This window comes from Copadichromis virginalis, linkage group LG15, assembly GCF_057382275.1.
Source record: "Copadichromis virginalis isolate Kocher_CV1m ecotype Utaka linkage group LG15, C_Virginalis_male_GT1.1, whole genome shotgun sequence".
NCBI lineage: Eukaryota > Metazoa > Chordata > Actinopteri > Cichliformes > Cichlidae > Copadichromis > Copadichromis virginalis.
In genome coordinates this window covers 18,186,665-18,208,468 of record NC_140632.1, presented here as the reverse complement: position 1 = coordinate 18,208,468, position 21,804 = coordinate 18,186,665, and the positions used below count along the sequence as shown (strand labels likewise).

The 21,804-nt window shown below is 40.0% G+C and overlaps 1 protein-coding gene across 1 annotated transcript in view; it reads right to left on the bottom strand.

Annotated features, from left to right (window-relative positions):
* Positions 1-21,804, bottom strand: part of map3k5 (mitogen-activated protein kinase kinase kinase 5) — an 85,784-nt gene that overhangs the window by 36,539 nt on the left and 27,441 nt on the right. The window contains exons 4-7 of the mRNA XM_085432287.1: positions 18,703-18,896; positions 13,862-14,030; positions 11,649-11,755; positions 2,085-2,255 (exon numbers count right to left, since the gene is read on the bottom strand). Coding sequence (XP_085288413.1) covers positions 2,085-2,255; positions 11,649-11,755; positions 13,862-14,030; positions 18,703-18,896 — 641 coding nt within the window. The remainder of the gene's footprint in view (positions 1-2,084; positions 2,256-11,648; positions 11,756-13,861; positions 14,031-18,702; positions 18,897-21,804) is intronic.

Sequence of the window (21,804 nt, the reverse complement as noted above, 5' to 3'; positions counted from 1 at the left end):
CAAAGATATGAAATCTTAAAAAGCAATTTCCAGATAAAGACAATCAGCCGCCTTGTGTTCTCAATAAGCCGACTTCCGTCAGCTAATGTTAGCCTTGGTGCACTCGCATCACAGCAAAAAGTGAACAAGTAATTCCTCTCAGCCCCTGCAGGTAAGCAGCTGCAGTGTGGTGATTCGAGGGCTTACAGAGAATCAAAGAGCTCACACAGCACTTTCATAGGAGATGGCAAATTTGAGAGTTCAGTTTCAACAAGCTGCTGGAAACCCTGCAAATGCATCTTTCTTTGTGCTTACTCATTAGTGTCAAGCTGACTTAGCTAGTTTTTGGGTAGCAAATATCCAACTCGATCATATCCAAAAGGTCCCTGCAAGTTGTCAGGCTCCAAAAAATGTTAATTAGAAAACGTAAACACCAGAATGTTAATTTACTCACACTAATCTCTTTATTAGATGCCAAACTGTAAGAAGACACAGAAACCTTTAATGTAAAAGTGCAACCAAAAGGATTTCTGACTCCACCCACAAAAAGCTGATTTTAACTCCTCTTTTCTCCCTGGAAGTCCTGATGAAGGTTGATGACAGATCATTTAGTGAAGCCCTGTTCTTACCACTTGCTGTGATCCATCTTTGATGCACGTTGGGTCTCCTCCACTGTGTTAATACTGAAACTCGGTTTCCATTTTGGTGAGAAAGACGACTTTACAAGGGGTAAATTTGATGAGCTGGGTGGGAGGCAAAACCTCCTCCTCAGTGTGGAGTGAATGGCACACAACAACATGAAGAGTGCTGAAAGGTCACTGCTGGATGCCTCCATAGTTTACTCTGACAGCTGGACACTGGAGGATAAACTTACGACTGCCATGAATTTTGAAGAAACGATGTGCATACATCTCATAAGACGTACGCATACATCCTCTGACCTGATGCACTGCCCATACACTTGCCTTACACTGATGACAGCTGCTAACTGGACCATAATAGATCCTCGCTATTAAAATCAGGTCAGCCTGATATTTGAAATCCAGGATAAAAATTGTACGGAGAAACTTTTGAACAGCAGCTGCAATCAAAGTTGTCCAGATGTAAAAATGAAGACAGCCATGAAGGGGAAACTAGCCAAGTATAAATTGTCACTAAAATTCACTCAAACAAATACTGCTTCTAGTTAGGATTAATATAGGACATACAAGACTATATTATACTTGACTTATTGAAACACAGTTTAAAAATATGAGACTTCTTGAGAGATGGCAAATCATCCCTAAAGTGGTTTCCCAAGGATAAAAGACGAGACACAAGAAAGATTCAGCGTGGCAGCAGTTTTTGTGCCAATGCCGCTGAACTTAATGTCTTTTATTTCTGATTTTATTGTTCTAATATGAAGCTACAACAGTCTGATGTTACCCAAACCAGTTTAACTTTATTGAACTGAAAAGTTTCAGCTATTTTTGGTCACACTAGGCAGTGTGGAAGTGATGCAGAGTCTTCAAATAGCAAGGGTTTGTGGTTCTACAGAGATATTAGACAACTAGGACACTTTCCTGAATCATGATGCCATTAATCTTAACCTGTACCAATATTTATATTCACAATGGGGTTTTTTTTTCTTAAATAAATGCTAGCTCACCACTTCCTGTTGCTACCAGCAGCAGAAAAGGCAGCTCAGCTTAACATGCACAAAACATTTAGCAGCTCAAACTATTGTCACTGCTAATGTTTGCTAATTTTACATTTCAGTCATCTTGGTGTGTTATCCATGATCCCTGTAGTCTGGATTTTAATGGTATTGTTCTTATGTTGCTATGAGGTGTTGTTGTGCAATCTCAAAGAATTTTGCACACTACGTGGCTGTGGTTTATTCACAGACTCATTACCAGCAAAGGGTTTTACCTTCATGATGAGAGCCATTATGAAATCCTGCATTGACTGACACCATTCATGATAAACTCTTAATGGTGTGATCTAGTGAGTCACTGTACTTCCCATGCACCCTGCCCTTAGAAATGGTAATTTTTGGTGACTCAGAATGTGTTTGGCTTAGCAGAAATGTCACATGCACACTGACATCCTGCCTGCTCTCTTACCAGAGTGCGCCGTTGTCTCTGCTCTGTGTGTTGGTAAAGTCTGACTCCAGGAACGTGTCCTTATAGATACGTCCCACCAGGCAGTACATGTCACTCGCTACCTGCTCCTCGCCTTCCACCAGGGGCAGCATGATGTCCAGGGCTTTCTGCCTGTCGCCCGGAAGGTTCCTTCTATAACCACACACAGGAAAAAACACAAAAAAGCATGTAACAAGTTAATAACTAACCCCCCAAAACAGCTTTGAGCATATCTAGAGATATCAGTGGATTTAGGTTTGTTATTATTAACACTTATTAATCTTAAAGGGGACTTTTATACCAGTGTCCATAAATTCACTATATCAGTAAGCTCCTTATCCCAGTCCCTTACCAAACTTTCAAAACACTCAGAAGTTAATTACTTGTTCTGAGTGAAAATGTATCTTCCTTTTTGTTTAAATTCTGCTTGTGGTCAAAGCCCGAAAGGGAAAGTACTTCTTTTCGTCAGCAAGGTGTCTAGGCTCAATGGTATCTGGTAAGGGTGGCTCCTGTACACCTCCACTTGAAGGTTTTATGGGCACACCCATTTGCAATCACACCCAGAAGTTTCTGGAGAGATTATATTTGCTCATTTAGCCTGAAAGCACCTTTGCATCTCACAGACAGTAATAGAAAATTACATTCTCCACTGCAACCAGACTTTCTGCAACCAGACAATCAGAACTGATGCAGCTAGTTAAAATATATTTCATATTTTTGCATTTATAAATGTTAATATTTTTTGTATCATGCTTTACACACAATCCAGGTCAGCCGTGCTACAGTTCCAGGGAGATTTGACTTATCAGGCATGTGGTAGACACCCTGATTTAATATTTATTTTACTCCAAATGGAAAAAATAACGAACAAAATAAATGTTGTGCTGTGTTGGAGCAAACTTAAAACCAGCAGATGAGATCATAAACTGTGGTCATTGAGGTCACAAAACAAGTGAGAAACAGGATCATTTTCTTACAGACTTCTATTAAATCTGTTTTCAATTTACAACCAGATGGTGTTACCCCCTACTGGGCATTACAAAGAATGCAATTTTGCCCATGCTTAACTCTTTAGACCGGCAGGCTGTGCTACTTTTTCCTTGCTTCAAGCAGACGTGAGCTACAAAGATGAGATTATTTCTATGCATATCACATCTCATATATGCATTAAATCCATTACAAACCTGCATTTAACTTGTACTGTACGCTCCCCTTTGAATCACTATTGTTGAACAACTGTCTTACATAATCACACCAAGAGTTAATGTATTTTCAAAGCCTAAAGGGTAAACATTAAAATGGTACATGATGGCATTTAAAATACAATTTCTAGAACATGAATAATGACTTATAGTTTTACTGCATACTTAAAAGCTAATGAGACTCAAAGAAATGGCCAAATGACCATGTATATTCTCAAGTGTATAAATAAATAACTGGTTTGAACAGATTGCATTAAAATGAGCATCACCAGCAGCATGCATGTGCATGCGGTGTAGGTGTGTGGAGCAGATAAATATGTGTGTTTTGCGTGTGAGTAGCAAGGGAACAGCTGCAAAGGTATTGTTATTGGACACTAATACCAGGCACAGAGGACGCCACCAGGACCTTAAATTACAGAGGTGACTGGGTTCATTAAGAGAATGCCCAATTTTATTTAGCACTGTGAAGTTCCAATTGCACCACAGGTGTTCAATGAGGGACTAAATGATCAGTTATAACTGACCTGCGAGGAAATAATTTGAGACTCTCTAACGAGCAGTCGAACTGGAAAATAACAAAGAGAGAAAAAGGAATCTATTATGGTATTAAAGAACGAGTGATAACCTCTTCAGTTGGTAATTGCTTACATTACATGGATGTTAACTTTTTCACCAGGTGTCAACAGAAGACATGTTTAACGCTGCTGCTTCATAGTAACAGGAATGCAAATAGGAAGATAGACTGAATTATAAATCTGACTGTCATCTCAGTTGTCTTGATTTATTAGCTACATGAATTATGTTTAATATACCAACTGTTTCCTATAGAAACAGTTGCTACAGGTACATGTTGAGTTTTCAAATCCATTATCTTTTTCTAAACCGACATTTAAACCACAAATGTCAAACTTACTTTAGTTACCAGACATAATATTATGACCACTGACAGGTACGTTAATAACACTGATTATCTCTTCATCAATGCACATGTTAGTGGGTGGGATACATTAGGAAGGAAGTGAACATTTTGTCCGCAGAACTGATGTGTTAGAAGCAGAAAAAAATGGGTAAGCGTAAGCATTTGAGCAAATTTAAAGCTGATTCTGACAGAAAGTTGTCCGAATACACAGGGCATTGCAGTTTGCTGTGTATAGGGCTGCAAAGCGGCAGATCAGTCACGGGACCCGCGTTGACTGCCGTCCACCACCGAAAGCACCAAAAATGGCAACGTGAGCATCAGACCTAGACTACAGAGCAATGGAAGAAGGTCGCCAGATTCATCTTCGTCATTTACTAGAGGAACACCTTGTACAGTGTCGTTTCTTTTAATGTAAAGAACTGCAAACCATAGTTTTCAGTCACGTGACTGAATCACTTCCCTGGCAGGCAAACATTAATCCACTATGACCGGAAAGAATGAGAGTATTGCAGGACAAAAGTGTTGTTTTTTTCACTTGTCTCAGGCCAAGACTATTTGGATCATCTATCCGTGGAGGGAAAAACGAAGATTCAAAGATAAATCTGAATTTTGGGGACTTGTGGTTCATATTCTGCCTTTATTTAAATCCCTGAAAGTGGCGACAGAGCTCCAGTTCAGTGACATCTACATCAGTCTTGTAGAGAGTGACTCATCCTAAACTGCTGCCAGGATGAAAGCCATCAAAGTATGTACAGCTACATGTAATTTCAATCTAGATGGGTAAATAATACTGTCGTGCGAAATTTTTCGTCGTTAAAGCAAAGCTAGCTTAAACTACAGCCCTGGAGTAAGTCATTCCATTAATTCTACGACTCTGGCTTGATGGATGATTTTCTGAGACGTGCCTCTCAGGATTTGTGTCCACTCCTGGTCTGAAACCAGGGAGTTTTTGCATATTAGTTGAACGTTTACACCATTACACTGTGAAGCCACTTTAAAAGAAGCAATTAAATACATTTTAAAAAAGCAAACATAAATTAAATAAAATACTGAACTGTGATCACATAATGGTTTCCATACGACTTCTCTCTGCAAATGCATTCCTTATTATGTTTTTTCCCCCCCTTTCACACAGACTGTTTACCTGCAGGGAAATAAAGCCTGTTCAAACACGATTGGTCAACAGAAGTTGGATCACAAATAGAGACCAGGAAGCTTGTGGTTAGGTGCTTGACTGAAGGTGGGAGGAGCGGTGGCCTGTCCTCCTGAATGCATCACAGAAAATGTAAAATGTTCTAATTATGAATGCTAAACAATACAATAAGTTTAAAAATGTATAGCTTTCCTCGCAGTGTTTTTACTTTACTTTTTAATGTGATATTCAAACAAAAGACAAAGTGATACACCGTTTCACACATGTAAAGTAATTTACTGATTTCAGTGTGTCAGTGTGAAACCATATTGTGGCCTATCCCCAGAGATCTATCCCCAGTTGGTTTATTTATTTCTGATTGAATTTTTCTGATTTCCCAAGGCACCCCCCTTGCACCTAGACCAACCTTTGCTTTAGTATTGTGAAATCAAAAAAGGGATTTCTTTTTTAGCAAAGCTTTTCAGCAGTTTTGAACGAAGGAGATAAATGCTGCTGTCCTCAGGTCAGTAAATTGTTTGGAGCGTCTATAAAAAACAACATTTTGAGATTACAATTGGTGTTGCACACATTTTATTTTATGTAAATAACAGCTAAAGTATGGATAGGACAAACAGTATTTATTAATCGGAAAAGATAACAGATTGTGTCCAAAACACAGACTTGGGAGAAGAAATGAGAGGTGATATCCTGCAGAGTTTCACACAGACAAAATGTGTGACAGTCATGAAAAAAACCCTCCTTATTAACATAACGTGGCTTCTCTCCAGGGCGTGAAGGTTAAATAAAACATATGAGCTGACAGCTATTACCATGGAGACTGCCCAGGGGGAAGAGCAACGAGGGAAACAAGATCTGCTCTTCGAATGCATCTCTCCGCTTCCCTCTTTCTTTTCTTCAGAGTGCTGATGGATATTTGGAAATGGGGATTTTTTTTCCTCGATCTCATCAGGCTCTTAGCAGTAAGACCTGCACAGCAGGCCTCCAAGCAGAGCTGAAGCCTGAGGCGGAAGCCCCTTCAACCCACCAGATTCATTTAGAAGCAGAGCACCTACTTTAGATCAATGATTAAGTGCCTATTAAGGCTAAATATTGATAATCTCAAGGCATGGTGTGGGCTGCATGCTGCTTACTCAGAGCTCATTGAAGGTAATGATTTATACGACTGCATCTCAGTGAAGGAATTCATTCAGTTTCACACTCAGAACAGAGTAGATTATTTGACTTTACTATTCTATGGTGCCACCTTCTACAAACTATTATCTGAAGGCAGTTTATGAGTAATTTGAATAAAAGCTTTGAAACAGGCTTAAAAGAAGAAATTGCATTTCCAAGGATATAATTCTACTTCTGCGTGATTATAAATACATAACATAGAGCTGCTAGTGTTCTTTTTAGCAATAGAGGCAATAGCTAGAACATCTATGGGCATGCTCAAATGCACAGAGGCTTCAGGGATGAGTGCTAACGATTGTGTGGAAAACATAAATTCTAAAACGGAGAGATCTGCTTTTGTCTGATCATGCAAATCAAATATTTGGCACTTCAGCACAACGGTGCAAAAATCACGCCTAGCCTTTATGGTGTGTAAAATTATTCCCAGAAATCTTACAGGGGATACCAATGAAACAGAATATGCAGGTGTGTGCTTCCAGATATGTGATATGCTGTGTTTGTGTTTTTATGTTTAGTTTTAGTTTTGTTTTTATGAATTTTTAGTGTTAGTTTTAGCTTTTGGTATCGTGAGAACAATAATTACACAACAGTTAGGATGATTCTGATTCCTGCTTTCTAGTTTCCAGATGCTTTAGTTCTTGTATTAAAGTTCTAGTTTTGTTTTTATGGAGTTTGTATTTGTGTGCAATTTCCTCCATGTTTTCCCTTACTGTAATCAACAGTTTAATATTTGTGTTTTTGTTTCGGGCTTAGTGTTCTCGCCACCGTTGAGTCCCTTCTCTACTATGTTTTTGTGCAGGTTTTTGCATCTCTGTGTTCACTTGGGTTCTCTTGTCATTCCTGGTTTTACTTTGATAGTTAGGTGAATTTCATTTCCTCCCCCATCTCGTCGTCATGACTGTCTACACCTGTGTCTTGTCCACTCTGCTGTTTCTGTTTCTCTGATGTGTATAAATAGTCCCGTCCTTTTTTTTTAGTCATGGTATTTGTGAATCTTTCCCTCATTTTCCCTGCCTCCCTGTTTGAATTTAGAGTCCCTGTTGTTTTTTGCTTTTTTGGGTATATTTGTATTTTCTTTTACAGTGTATCTTACCTATATTTTACCTGTGAGCTGTGTAGCAGAATCCCTATGTCATTACCACATTTGATATTACTTTATTAGCAGTTATTCAGTGGTCCCCCCCCCTCCCAAAAAAAAAAAAGTAATTTGAATATTAAAGTATCCAAATTAAAAATACTCATTATGCAACTTGGTGCATTTTAAAATAATGCGTATCATATCATTGGATTCCAATTGCATAAACATACAAGCTGCATGTTGCAGCTTGTATGTGGGGATATGTGGTGCTTTTTATACTGTTTGGCAGGTCAGTTTTATAATAATACATGGTAATTTATTCGTTTTTTTCTATTTATTTGTCTTTAAAGTTGCTACTAAATGCATACAGTAAAATAAAGTACAGTAAAGTTAAAAATATAATTACTGGCTCCAAAAGTCTCAAAAAGAAGATATGACCTATTTACCACCTTTAGTGCACTCAAAATCTATTTCTCCCTCCCACCAACAAGAACAAATCAGACAACAACACAGTTACACCACCTGTGGCATAACAATCTCCTGGAACAGCTATTGTATTTATGCAATGGTTTACTTGCTGAATAGGTGAACTGACATAAATGCCCTCCTACCCTCTGCTCATGTCGACCTGCTCTAACACTGGAGGATACAACTCAACCTCACCAAAGACACAGAGTTTTCCATCATTACCGCTCATTCAGTGAATTGGTCTGACAAAATGTCTCGGTATGCCGCCTCGAGCTCGCAAATGCAATATCATATAGTGGGAATGGAGCAGCTACTAACAGCGAACACACGGGCATCTTGGCACCCTACAGAAACATTTTCCATTTGCTGCCAAATTAAAGAACAGCATGCTTTATTGCTGTTTGAGGCAGTCACACCATGAAAACCGCAGGAAGTTTACAAGAAAAGCAGCTGGTGAGAAACAAGCAGCCAAAACCTCCTGTTTTGTACATCTGTCTCTTCCTGAGACGAGTACTGTAGCTAGACGCGCACCGATAATGTCACAGCTGCTTAGAGACATACATTTAGGATTTCAATACTGCTCTGCTAACGCAGGATAAATGAAACCGCTAGAATATATTTAAAGAAAACCCTGAACACCATGAAAAATACTCTGTGGCAGCCCTTATGATACTTAGAGAAAAGACTAGGACAAAGGAAAAGAGTGCATTTGCTTCACTGTGTTTAGAAGTTTTTATTCCAGGAAACCTGGGTGTGTTTTGTGAAAGGTACTTAAAGAAAAAGCAGGTGTGTTTAAGTGTATGTCATTGCTTCTCTTCAAAATTTAACAAAATCTTTTTGATACGGTTAAATATTCTTTAGTTTCACATTCTGATAACTTAGTGATATCTTAGTTTACTCTTCATGCATCAATAAAGCATCTAGTTTTATGTAATTTAAATGAAAGCCTTTCAGCGTGGCAAAATTGCCCATCTCTATGACAACATCTGTGTGAAGCATCTCACCAAAGATTTCATGAGGTGGGAGAAAGTCAAAGACTGATAAATAAATAACTTGAAATATATAAAGGCCAGCGCCTTCCCTCTATTTGATGTCCCTTATTCAGTACTCGTGGGTCACACCACAGTCTGTTGGAGCCTGACCATCATTCTCATGTGAACTGCGTAATGAAAGTTTCATGTCCATATCTTACACAGTTATGACCCTATCAAACTGCCAAATTATGTGATGCAGTGAGCGAGAGGGATGACAGGCAGAAAAGCTTTTAAGGTTTATATCCAACAGAACAGGCAAACATAGCAACACGAGTACAGAAAACAGGGATATGCTGAATATACAGTGTTAGCTCCTGCTACGGTAAGTGTCCCCAGGACTACTTTTCCCCACAGTGACAGATTTAAAAGGTGAACACAATACCAGCGACACTGTGGAGAAGACACATTACTCAAATGTCAAGGGTCGCAAAAAACAAAAACACACACTAAAAAGCTCCTACTGTAACATTTTTCATTAAAGTTTTTATCTGTCAAACTGAAAATGTGTGCATGCTGCAGGATTTCTGCAGGAAAGGTTTCTGTGGGGTCAGCTTTGGCTCAGTGGACTTTCAGAAAACCTGTTTTAGCCTTGCGACTATGGCTAAAGAACACTTCTCCAACTCCAACCCCCGACGCATGTGGCAAGGACTCCAGACCATTACAGACTACTGGACCACCAAACCCTCCCCTGTATCCTCTGATGTCTCCTTCCTCAACCAGCTCAACAACTTTTATGCTCATTTTGAGCGAGGGAACCCAACAACTACAACCAAAGCAGACATGACGCCAGACCACCAACCTCTGACTCTCTCCCCCACCGATGTAGGAGCGGTGCTGAGCAGGATTAATGTCCACAAGGCTGCAGGTCCTGATGGCATCCCCGGGCGTGTTCTCAGAGCGTGTTCTGGGGAGCTTGCAGGAGTGCTGACAGACATATTCAACCTGTCCTTGGCCCACGCTGTGGTACCGGCCTGCTTCAAATCCACCTCCATCGTCCCGATACCCAAAAACTCCAACCCATCTTGCCTCAATGACTACCGCCCAGTAGCCCTCACCCCCATCGTCACAAAGTGCTTAGAGCAGCTGGTCCTAGCACACTTCAAATCCTGTCTCCCCCCCCACCCTGGACCCCCACCAATTTGCATACCGTCAGAACAGGAGCACAGAGGATGCAGTCTCCATCGCACTGCACTCTGTCCTCTCACACCTGGACAACAACAACAACACCACGGTGATTGGCCTCATCAGTGACAACGATGAGGCCGCCTACAGGGAGGAGGTGGATCGTCTGGCTGAGTGGTGCGACACAAACAACCTGCTGCTTAACACCGAGAAGACCAAGGAGCTCATCGTGGACTACAGGAGGAATGCTGACCCACATCCACCCATCCACATTAAGGGGACGGCTGTGGAGCATGTGAGCAGCTTCAAGTTCCTGGGAGTCCACATCTCCGAGGATCTCATCTGGACGACCAACTGCTCCAAGCTGGTCAAGAAGGTTCACCAGAGCCTCTTCTTCTTGAGGACTCTGAGGAAGAACCACCTGTCCTCAGACATCCTGGTGAACTTCTATCGCTGCACCATCGAGAGCATCCTGACCAACTGTATAACAGTCTGGTACGGGAACTGCTCTGCCTCGGACCGGAAGGCGTTGCAGAGGGTTGTGAAAACTGCCCAACACATCGCCGGAGCACCACTTCCTGCCATAAAGGACATCTACAGGAAGTGGTGTCTGAAAAGGGCTGGGAAAATCACCAAAGACCCCAGTCACCCATCACATGGACTCTTCACCCTCCTGCCCTCTGGGAGGCGCTACAGGAGCCTCCGGACTAAGACCACCAGGTACTGGAACAGCTTCTTCCCCACAGCTGTCAGACTCCTGAACTCTGCCTCCTGACATCTGACTCACATTAGACACATGGACTGGAGATACAAACACCCACAACCACCTACACACAAACACACACTGGACAACTGTACCCTCATACACACAATAATAACATGGACTGAACAACCACCCACAACCACTAACACTTTATATAGCCTCTGTAGAAATTATCCACATATCTCGCTTATCTTAACTGCACTACTGTATAGCTCTGTGTAAATAATCATTCTGTACAATACAATAAATTTTAATTCTACAACTGTTTATAACCTGCATATCTCATATTTCTGTATAGTTTTTTATTTCATATTTATATCCTGTTCATAGTCTGTACATACTTATAGTTATAGCATATTCATAACGTACCTTCATACCGTGTACATTATAACATACCATAATAGACCCATTTCTGTAATATACTTACATATCTATATTATTGCTAATATATATTTGTAATATATCTATATCATGGCTAAAGCACTTCTGGATGGATGCATCTGCATTTCGTTGCCTTGTACCTGTGACATGTGCAATGACAATAAAATTGAATTTTATTCTATTCTATTCTATGCAGGTTGGTGGTACAGGTTTACACTGTGGATCTCTATGACACGTATGCTTGTTGCCTTACCGATTCAGAGCAAACGCGTAGTGGAACTTCACATGTGGATGAGCCATGGGGTCAAAGGTCGGAAGCTTCTCCAGAGTCTCTACCAGCTTCACGATGGACTCATAATCCTAGAAGGTAAGAAAAGATCGGCTATTGAGCTGTTCCTCCTGTCACTGGTGTATCTGACATCAATGACACTCTTGTGATGTCACAGCTTTGCAAGTTAAGGAAAAGAAAAAGAAAGGAGGAAGACATTTGCCTTCAGCGCTACCTGGCAGAAAGGCTTTCAGAAGTCACAGAAGATAACATTAAGTGCACCAAAGTCAGTGTAAGGAGCAAGTTAAATACGATCTTGTAGGAACACCACCGGTCACTGCTGAGCACTGTGGGACTAGTGCCCATGTACCTCGGTTCCAGTGCCCTCCAAACACACACTCTGACTCATCAGTGTATTTACTTGCTGCTTTGATCCTCAAGGGAGAGTTTCTGATGTCCTTTTATTTATTATTTCTGAGACTCAACTGTCTGTGTATCACAAAAAGCACTTCAATAATTGAGCTGCCTCTTCATCACATTTTTGTTTCTTGTAGTCACCAAAGCCAAAGCACTTTGAATAATTCAGCACATCCTCAATGCTTATTGTTCTAATTAATGATTCATTAGACTGTGCACTGCCTATGGTGAGTGGGACGATCTGGACAGAGAAAGCCATGGCAATGCGGAGACTAAAGAGGAGAAAGAGCAGAGCGTTTAAGACGAACAGACCAAACGCTTCGCCTAGAGCACTCTACAGGCAGTCTGCAAATGGCCCCGCTTTGAGAAAGTGGCACTGGTAAAGGGATGGTGGAGATAGATTGAAGCTGATTCAGTAACCTTGCTTAAATTTGTACAGCAGATGTGTACAGTAGTTTCTTTTTCAAGGTCAGGGACATCAGCACGCACATTCAGTGCATCGGAGTTGACAGCTGGTTTAAACTTGATAAAGTTGTGGGTGATTAGCTAAATGCCTGAACGTTTATGGAGAAACTTTTTGGCATGCCCTTTTCAAAGTAAAGGCGTGGTGAAATTACCACGTTGAGTTTTTGTTTTGTTAGTATTAAATAGTAACTATTTGTTCCCATTTTTGGTAATTTTATAACATAATTACAATCACAAATTTTAGGAAATTGGTTATCAGAAAATGTAGTAGCAATTAATAAATCAATACATTAAAAAGTCAATTGAAGTTAATTGTTATCTGTAGGCATTTGCTCATTTTTTCCAGTTTATTGTAGTTGAAAAATCTAGCTTAGTATTCACTGCCATGAGGTCATGCTTAGACGCTGCCAAGGAAAATCAGCTGATGGTTCAGCTGTACATTTTGCAATATGCAATTCTCTAATCTCATATAGGGCGTGCCATTTAAGCTGTTTAGCCCGCCCACAGTTACAGTTTTGACAAGCAGCAGTGTGAGCCATCTCCACCACAGCCTCTCATTTCATGCTGTTTCCTGCCTAATCAGTGTTAGGGATTGTTGTCACTGACACCTGCTCTGCTCTGCTGTGTGCTGGAAGTCTTGCTGTTGCTCTCCTTGCCCTTTGCATTCCAAGTATGCACGATGAAGGGAAGTCCCAAAACAGAGCCATGCCAGCAAAGATTACGGCAAATTGAAAATAACAACCTTCTCGTGACTATACTGGTTCTGGCTGAACTGAACATTTTGTACTTTTGAATGTTTGTTCCAAAGAAAACAAGACATCAACTTTCCTAGGAACCTGTCCAGGAAATGTGACGGGTATTTTTCAGTATTTTTGAGATTGTTACATAGAATAATAAATCATTTAACTGAAACTAAACAAATACATAGCCAAAGTTTATTTTTAAGACTGCTGCCTTATCAAAATCGGCCTATCATGAATATTTTTTTTTTATGATTTTTGATGTTGTAGCACAGATGGATGTTCAGATTAAAGATAACTGAAGTCCTTATCTCAGGCACACAGCTTTGGCTTGCACTGTGTGTTTATGAGGGGCAGCCAATGAGAATAAAAGTGGCCTAAAGGAGGAGAAGCTGAAATAACTCATTTCAGACATGGAACAAAAAGGGAGGGGGGGTGCACCAAGACCCAGTACATGATAAACAAAGACCACTGAACCACAGCCCCTCTGGTTGAAATACCCAAAGGCAATACACATAATTTGACAAATGACAGCAATATGTCGGTGTTCAGGAAGTCCACACCCGACAGATGTACCTGGATGTCCCTGTACGTAAGCAGCAAATTGATGACGACATCAACTGAAAGGCACTCCACGTTGTCCAGCCGCTGCTGGATTCGGCTCAGCTCTGCAGCCAGTTCCAAGCCAGTGTAAAGCTCCCGGGCTCTACGGATCTCATTCAGAATCGTCTCACGGAAATACTGGCTGGAAGACACGAATACAAACAAACATGCATTTATAGAAGGAGAAGATTGGCTTGCATGTATATGATCGACAAATAGCAATACAAAAATTTAGCAAAAAAATGTTTTGCATACTTTAGGATCTGCTCCTTCAACTCTAACACAATTGGACTTACTTCTTTCCCTGCATTCTCACACTGTTTTGCATAATTTCAGATCATTCCCCAGTGAGACACGAGCTATTTTCATCTCATATAAGTCATAAATTATTCACTGACAGATGAAGGGACCAATAAACCTGATAACTTCAGATATTAGTTTGATGGATTTAAAAGCAGAGCAGACAATTAAGACAGTTAATTAGCTTAAAGCAGAATTACTACCAGCAACCATATTCTTAAGCTCTTAGTTGTTCTTGAAAAAACACTAAGGGATGAGCAAAAGAATATTAAAATACGTGAGGCGGTTCAGGTGCTTCCCATATGGAAACGAAATAGTAAAAACGTGTAAAAGACTTGCATAAGATGTGGCCTACTTCATATAGTGAATCATATAAGGCTTAAATGATTTACTCATGAAAGTGGCCACTTTCTCATTACTTTCATATATTGTTTTAATAAGTATCCAAAACATACAAGTTTCATTTATAGAATTTTTCAAAGGATCTTATATATGTTTTCACTCTTGTATGCTTTTCATACAAGTTTCACACAAGACAGATACAAACTTTATAAGATTTATATTTACCTTTTCCATATGGGTTAGCAAAAGCCTGTCTGTGGGATCTTTTAGATTTTCACCTTTAAAACCGCAAAACTGAAAACCTTCAGAAATCCTGTGAATTTGGACCATCTAAATTCAGTTAATTAGTATTTTCCAGTTGCAAATTGTGTCTTTTTTAATGCTGAATTTCTTTGGCTGTTTAATCAGCAGTTTGCAAAGGATAACCTTCTCATAATCGTCTCATTTTGATTGTGGAAAAACCATGTGTACTGGCATTAAAACTCAAAAGACTGATGCAGATTATTGTCACTCCCCAGCCTCTTGTATGCTGAACGTAGTGTACTCTAGCTTAAAATGATAATATTAAGACCTAAATGCCAAATAATGACACAGTCTACACTCTCTATTCACATAATTAAGCCTTATACACAATTTTGAAAAGACCCATGCAGTGACAAGGATTTGCTGCCATAACCCCGAGCCAATCCTGGGGGTCAACCCTGCTTGCAGGGAGTGATTAAAGCATAAATAATAACCCAATACAAGCTCTGTTATTAAATAGTAAATGTGTTTAATATGAACAGGCCGGCTAATATTTTCCTGTTTAGGTTGTTTTTCATAAAATATGAATAACAAATCATGTATTCGCATATTATGATCTGCTGCAGATGATCAGTTGGGTGTGTCCTTGCTGGAAGGAGCAATTTTAAAGACATAAATACATATATTTGCTTCATGTGAGACGGCTCTTGTAATTCAGTAAGCTTATCTGTCTTCTTGAGACTTCAAAACATGGTCTCGACTTCAATATACACCAAAAACAATATATTGCAAACACTGAATTACAACTGTAGGATCTTCATACTTTCCTTTATGCCTATCTCCAGGAGACACAGCCTTCATCAATCTACATGATTTTCTTTTCTGCCTGTAAAACCTGAGTCACTATTCCTGGAGATGGACTAGAAATGACTGGCTGCTGTATCGCCTATTGGCAAGAAGGCCTAAAATATTACCCCAGCAACTGAGCCAAACAAATGTGTTTTTTTCTTCTTCTCTGGTTTCAAAATGTAAATTACCACGTAAGTAAGGCTGAAGGATCCACGCACAAAAACAATTAGAACAAGTAAAAATAGGATGAGTGGGATAATAAAATAAATGCCTGGTGTGTTGAAAAACTTCTAACAGAGCTGCTCAAATATAAACATAATGTTAAAATGCTAAAAATGGTAATGCTACAACAGCTCCTTCCTATTTGTGAATGTTCACCTTAAGTTGCATACAGTATAATGTAATTTATGTAATGAAGCAATCATTTGGGCACTGCTTACCATTATGAAAACATATCACAGAGTCATATTGTGGGCATTTCCCATGCATATTATGACTCTGTGATAAACAATAGTGATCTTACAGTGCTTTCAGAGGATCATCTTGTCAGGAGCTTTAAATAGATTTTCTTTCTCTTTTGCTTCCTTTTTCTCAAACCCATTGCTGTACTGTCAGTATGTCCTTCATTTAGTAACACTAGACAACCTAAATATAAAGCTCTCAATACGTTCACTAAGACTATTTGTCTCAGCAAAGCCAAAATGCATTAAGGTTCAAATCTCTTCTGTTTCAATGTGTAGAGTTTACAAAACAGAAACTTTGAATTTTTACAAAAACAAAAAGGAAAATTGTTACAGGAAGCAAAGTAAATACAGAAATAGCTAAAGCTAAAGCAGAAACTATATTTGCTGTATTGCATTTAGCCTAGCTGAAAAACTGTGCACACTCTGATGAAACATGTCCTAACAGCTAACTTCAGATTGTTATTCCACACAGCATGCTGTTAATGTCACTTCTAGCAAAGCTCTTGTTGTTAATCTTAGATTAAACTACTGTCCAATTTGCAAATTATAGATTAATTTCTGTATACTGTAACAACAGACAAATTACTCTGTAACAATTCTGTGTAAAATCTGCCACAATATCTGCCATATTGTGCAAATAAGCAGGCTGTTAGTACTGACACTGCAATTTCACCTGCATTTTCCTCTAAAAGTTGTTTTAATGATGTAATTATTGTTTATACTGCATAAATAACCTGGTGCTGAATGCCCAGAAGACAGTGGAGATTATTGTGGACTTCAGGAAGCACACAGCCCCACTCCCCCCCATCATCCTGACTGACACCCCCATCACCTCTGTGGACTCATTCCGCTTCCTGGGTACCACCATCACCCAGGACCTGAAGTGGGAGCCCACCATCACCTCCGTCATCAAGAAAGCCCAGCAGAGGATGTACTTCCTGAGGCAGCTGAAGAAATTCAACCTGCCAACACGGACGATGATGCAATTCTACACTGCAATCATCGAGTCCATCCTCACCTCCTCCATCACCGTGTGGTACGCTGGAGCCACTATCAGGGACAAACAGAGACTGCAGCGTGTTGTGCGCTCTGCTGAGAAGGTGATTGGCTGCAGACTCCCATCTCTGCAGGACCTGTACACCTCCAGGACTCTGCGGCGTGCAGCCCGGATCTCAGCTGACCCTTCTCACCCTGGACACAGTCTGTTTGACCTGCTCCCCTCAGGCAGGAGGCTCCGGTCCATTCGCACCAGAACCTCTCGCCACAAGAACAGTTTCTTCCCCTCTGCTGTTGGACACATGAACAATAACCACATGACTGTCCCCGCCACTAACACATGACCCTACGCTGTGTCACTGCATCATTTCATGTCTGGCACTGATCACCACCTGCACTCATGTATATATCTTTCTACGTAGCACTCATAATTCTTATTCTCATGTATATATCTCATGTATATCTCATGCACATATCTTTCTTTCTACATAGCACTTTAATTCTTATTGTCTGCACTGAAGCACCGCAGCAATTTCCTAATGTTGTAAACCTCAACATCTGGCAATAAACCCATTCTGATTCTGATTCTGATTCTAAATGTGGTGTAGTTGAGAGACCTGGAAGAGACATCGAGAATCTTTTCATGAAGAACCGACGGTGCCAAATATGTAAATTAATATAGTATATGTTACCCATTTCAGCATAATAAAATCTGTATAAATGCCCAGTGGCATGATACGAAGCGAGGGAATATATGTGTTCAAAGTTTTGACCAGTACATGTAAAAAGGTCATAACAAGAAACTGGCTAAAACGTAATCCTCCAAGGACAGCTCAGCGGCTGGACATGTAGCAGAAGATTTATATTCCATGGAAAACAGACTCATTCGTTAAGGGTTAAAGCAAGCATGCATAGAAAACTATGGACCAAAGAGTCTGTTCAAAAGTCAAAACGCGTGTCAAATCTTTGTAAAAGTACTGATACTATTTTATGTCATGTTATATTTTTGGACATATATTTTATGAGAATCCACCATGGCTGGTGCAACCTTTCTGGAACAAGAGTTTTATCTTTGTGTTGCTCGTTTTTACGGCTCATAAATAATGAAAAAAAACAAAACAAAACAGGTTATTGCCCCCTACCACACCACTGCTGCACCACAGTCATGCACTGACACACAAAAACCCCCCAACAATATTTCAAAATGACAGGCAGTCGATTTTGCAAACTCAGGTGCAAACAAATCGGCTATTGCACGCTTGTTTGCACCTGAGTTTGCACCAAAGGAGTAGCAAACTTGTCCCAGTCGGCACCAGTGCAGTACTTTCAGAAGCTGCATTTTTAGGTCATAAGCAATGTCTTAACTAGGCCTAACACAGCTATCACAGTATTTCTGTGTTTGCTGTGCAGGAAAATCTAGCTTTTATCATTAGTCCTTTGTAGAGCATTACTGACGTCATAACCCGGGTGTTTCTATTGTTTAGCATCCCCGCTTGTACGCTATTATTGCTGAAATATCTGGATTGCCTCAATAGGAAGTTTAATTTCACTTAATACAGTTTATATTTCTATTACAGCTGTCAGATATAAAGCGGATATAAATAAGCAAAATATACTTACTGGGAGTTGGCTTGCGACACTTTGAGGAGCTGGATGAAGCGGTCCAGCAGAGGCATGCAGATGGGACCCAGCAGCATCTCGAAGCTGGGCTGCATCAGCTCGGTCAGGCCCTTCATCAGGCTGCCCTCACAGCAGTACACCTTATTCTGAGGTGTCACCATGTACGGGATGAAGGTGTAGTTAGCTGAGCATGTCTGTTAAGAGAGGAAACAAAGTTCTGGATATCAGATATCAGCACATTTAAACATCTGTGAAATTTCTTTTTGTATGAAATTGTAATATTTGCCCAAAATATGTGTATTGTTTTTTTTTTTTTTAAATCATAAACCATACTCAGTAGTCTTTTAAATTATATCTATAATTTACTTTTAATTTACTTTTCACCAATTTAAAAGACTGATGTGAGCACTCAAGGTAAAGTTTCTGCAAACAAACATCTATTTCGATAAGTTAGGCTTAGTAGCTTTATGACAATATATGAAACTATAAATCAATCCATTTTCTTCTCCTTATCCAATTCAGGGTCATGGGAACGGGGGATGCTTGAGCTTATCCCAGATGCCATGGAGAAGGAGGTAGGGGTAGACCCTGGATTCAACCCAAAACCTTCTTGCTGTGAGGCAACAATGCTAACCACTGTGCTGCCATTATATGAAACTATATGTATGCAACTATATTTGTAACATTTACAGACTATAATGTTAAATTTATACTAAACTATGTGTAGATACAGCATCAGATTTTTAATGTTTATTATAACATCTTTGCATAAACTGTAATAATAAATAATAAACAATAAAACCATCTTCAACTTTGTTCTTTCTATCCGTTTTGTCGCATTTATGCAAAATAGGAGCTGGGCGCTAAAGTCTCAAACCTTAGCTTTACTAAAGTGTACAAAAAAGATAGTAAATGAGGTTTACTATCTATCTGAATATATAGCTTCATTTAAAAACTAACGTATCGAAATTGTTCAATAAACTCAACTTCCGGATGATTTCAGTGACCTGTGCAATGAAACATTACATTGTATAGGGAGGAAGCAGATTGCCTGGGGGGGAAGTCTGCAGTAATTTCCCCTATTTGAAATGGTTTCGGGTAATTACATGAACCTTAATCTCCGATCTCCCTATTCACACAATAGTGTTTATGTAGCACTGTCTTCAGTGAACTAGTCTAAACAGGCAGCAGAGGAAGGTGAGATATGCAACAGCTTCATTAGGAGGTGCTGTCTTATAACCACAAACACTTACAGCACCTCATTTTCAAATGTCACTCGCTCAAGCAGCCTAGTGCACAAGAAAAATCGAGCAGCAGCAGCAGCTGAAGTCTCCCTGCTCACCTGCTGCAAAGCTCTACACTGTTCTTTGCTCCAGCTGTGCCATTATGGAGTAATTGTGTTTCAAGTCTGTTTCAGGTTTGGCCGCACTAGTAGCATTTAAGGCCTTTTTCTTTATTCACTTAGCTTTAATACTCGACAGCCGTTATTGTGTATCTGTATTTGCTTTTTTAACTTGACATTATCTACACCGCATTCTTGATGTTTCTGTCGCGGCGGCCCACCACTGCTGAATAAACAAAGACGAAACACATGCGTGCGGTGTCTACAGACAGAGGAGAGAGAAAGAGCGAGAAAGAGGCAGGAAATCCACAATTAATATCCTCAAGAAACAGCACAAGTCCTGTCAAGAAGAGCTATTCTCAGAGTGTGAGATATGTGGTGAAACAACACGAGCATCTGAAGGCGGTTGGGCTGCAACCCAGCTGCATCCTGATGACTTTAATAATCTATCATGCTTTCGGTTTTTCAGCAACCTCGAAAATACACTGCTGCTGCTGCTTTCAGTGCCAAAAAAAAGGAAGTAAGAGGAACATGTGGCATTGAAGCAATGAAAGCCAACCGAAGATAACTACTTCCTCCTGTACAACTGTGGTTCATGACATCACCAGTAACTGCAGCGGCAGTGTGCGCCTTTCAAAACAAAAAAAAAGACTGTGACCCCTATTTCTTTTACGTGTAACCAGACAGGTTGCAAAATGCTGATGCTATATTTAGCTTCTTTGTGCGATTCATGCTGTCATGGGGCTCACATGACAGATTTGTTTTCACACGCTGATGCATATTTCAGTGCGGCAGCAGCTGCGGGTTATTTGAAGCTAACCTCCAGTAGTTCTTTACAGGTAGCAGGTTTCCGAGCTGATACACATGTGACAACTCTGGCTGATGAATCCAAAGAATAAGCCAGGTATTTACAGAGTGAGTCATCTGTTTAGTCAGTCTTGCCAAAGATCCATCTGCTCATCTTCACTTTCAGCATCAATGTTCTCGAGCAGCCTACTCACTCACCTTCACAGAGCCTGTTTACACTCCTTTAAAATGTGTTTTGGACAAGTGGACTAAAGCACTAAACACAACCTGCATTGCTCCTGAGGTGTTGCGGGGCACATTTGGTCTCTGTATGCTTTTAAATGTAAATCATAATTTGTCCTGAACTATTCCTAAGCAGGACAAAAGATAACATGTCACGGTGTCCATTCTTGCCTGCAGCTCATGAAGCATTTTGCTAAAAAATATGGAGCCTTGCTGGCAACAGACCTAGCTTTTAACCTTTGTTGTAAATGATAATCAATAACTGAACATGAATATAGGAGAATATCTTGGAGACACATGTGTAAACAACCATTCACTCCAGTCAACAGTCTCCATGGATGTTGTTTTGTGGGTTAAAACCAGCCATCTGGTCAGTCTAGTCAAATCCCATTGCAATGTGAACCAAGTACTACCTAATTTAACCAACAATCAATGCACTTTCAGTCTGAATAATGTCTTAATGTTAAGCAGACATTAAAAGTAAGAATTGTTTCAAAAATTCAAATCAATGTCTTTAAAAATTATATTGATATTTAATTTAGATGGGAAATGGTTGCAATGATGCAAACATTTGTTTGTGTGAGCTTCCAGAAAGTTGAAACCACTGTTCCCAGATTCTGGCAGGTCACCGTGGTGCTGTGGTTAGCACTGCTGCCTCATAAGAAGAAGTTTCTGTTTGCAGGTCGTTTGTAAGCTTTCAACGACCTGACAGAACATCTTTTCACGTTTCA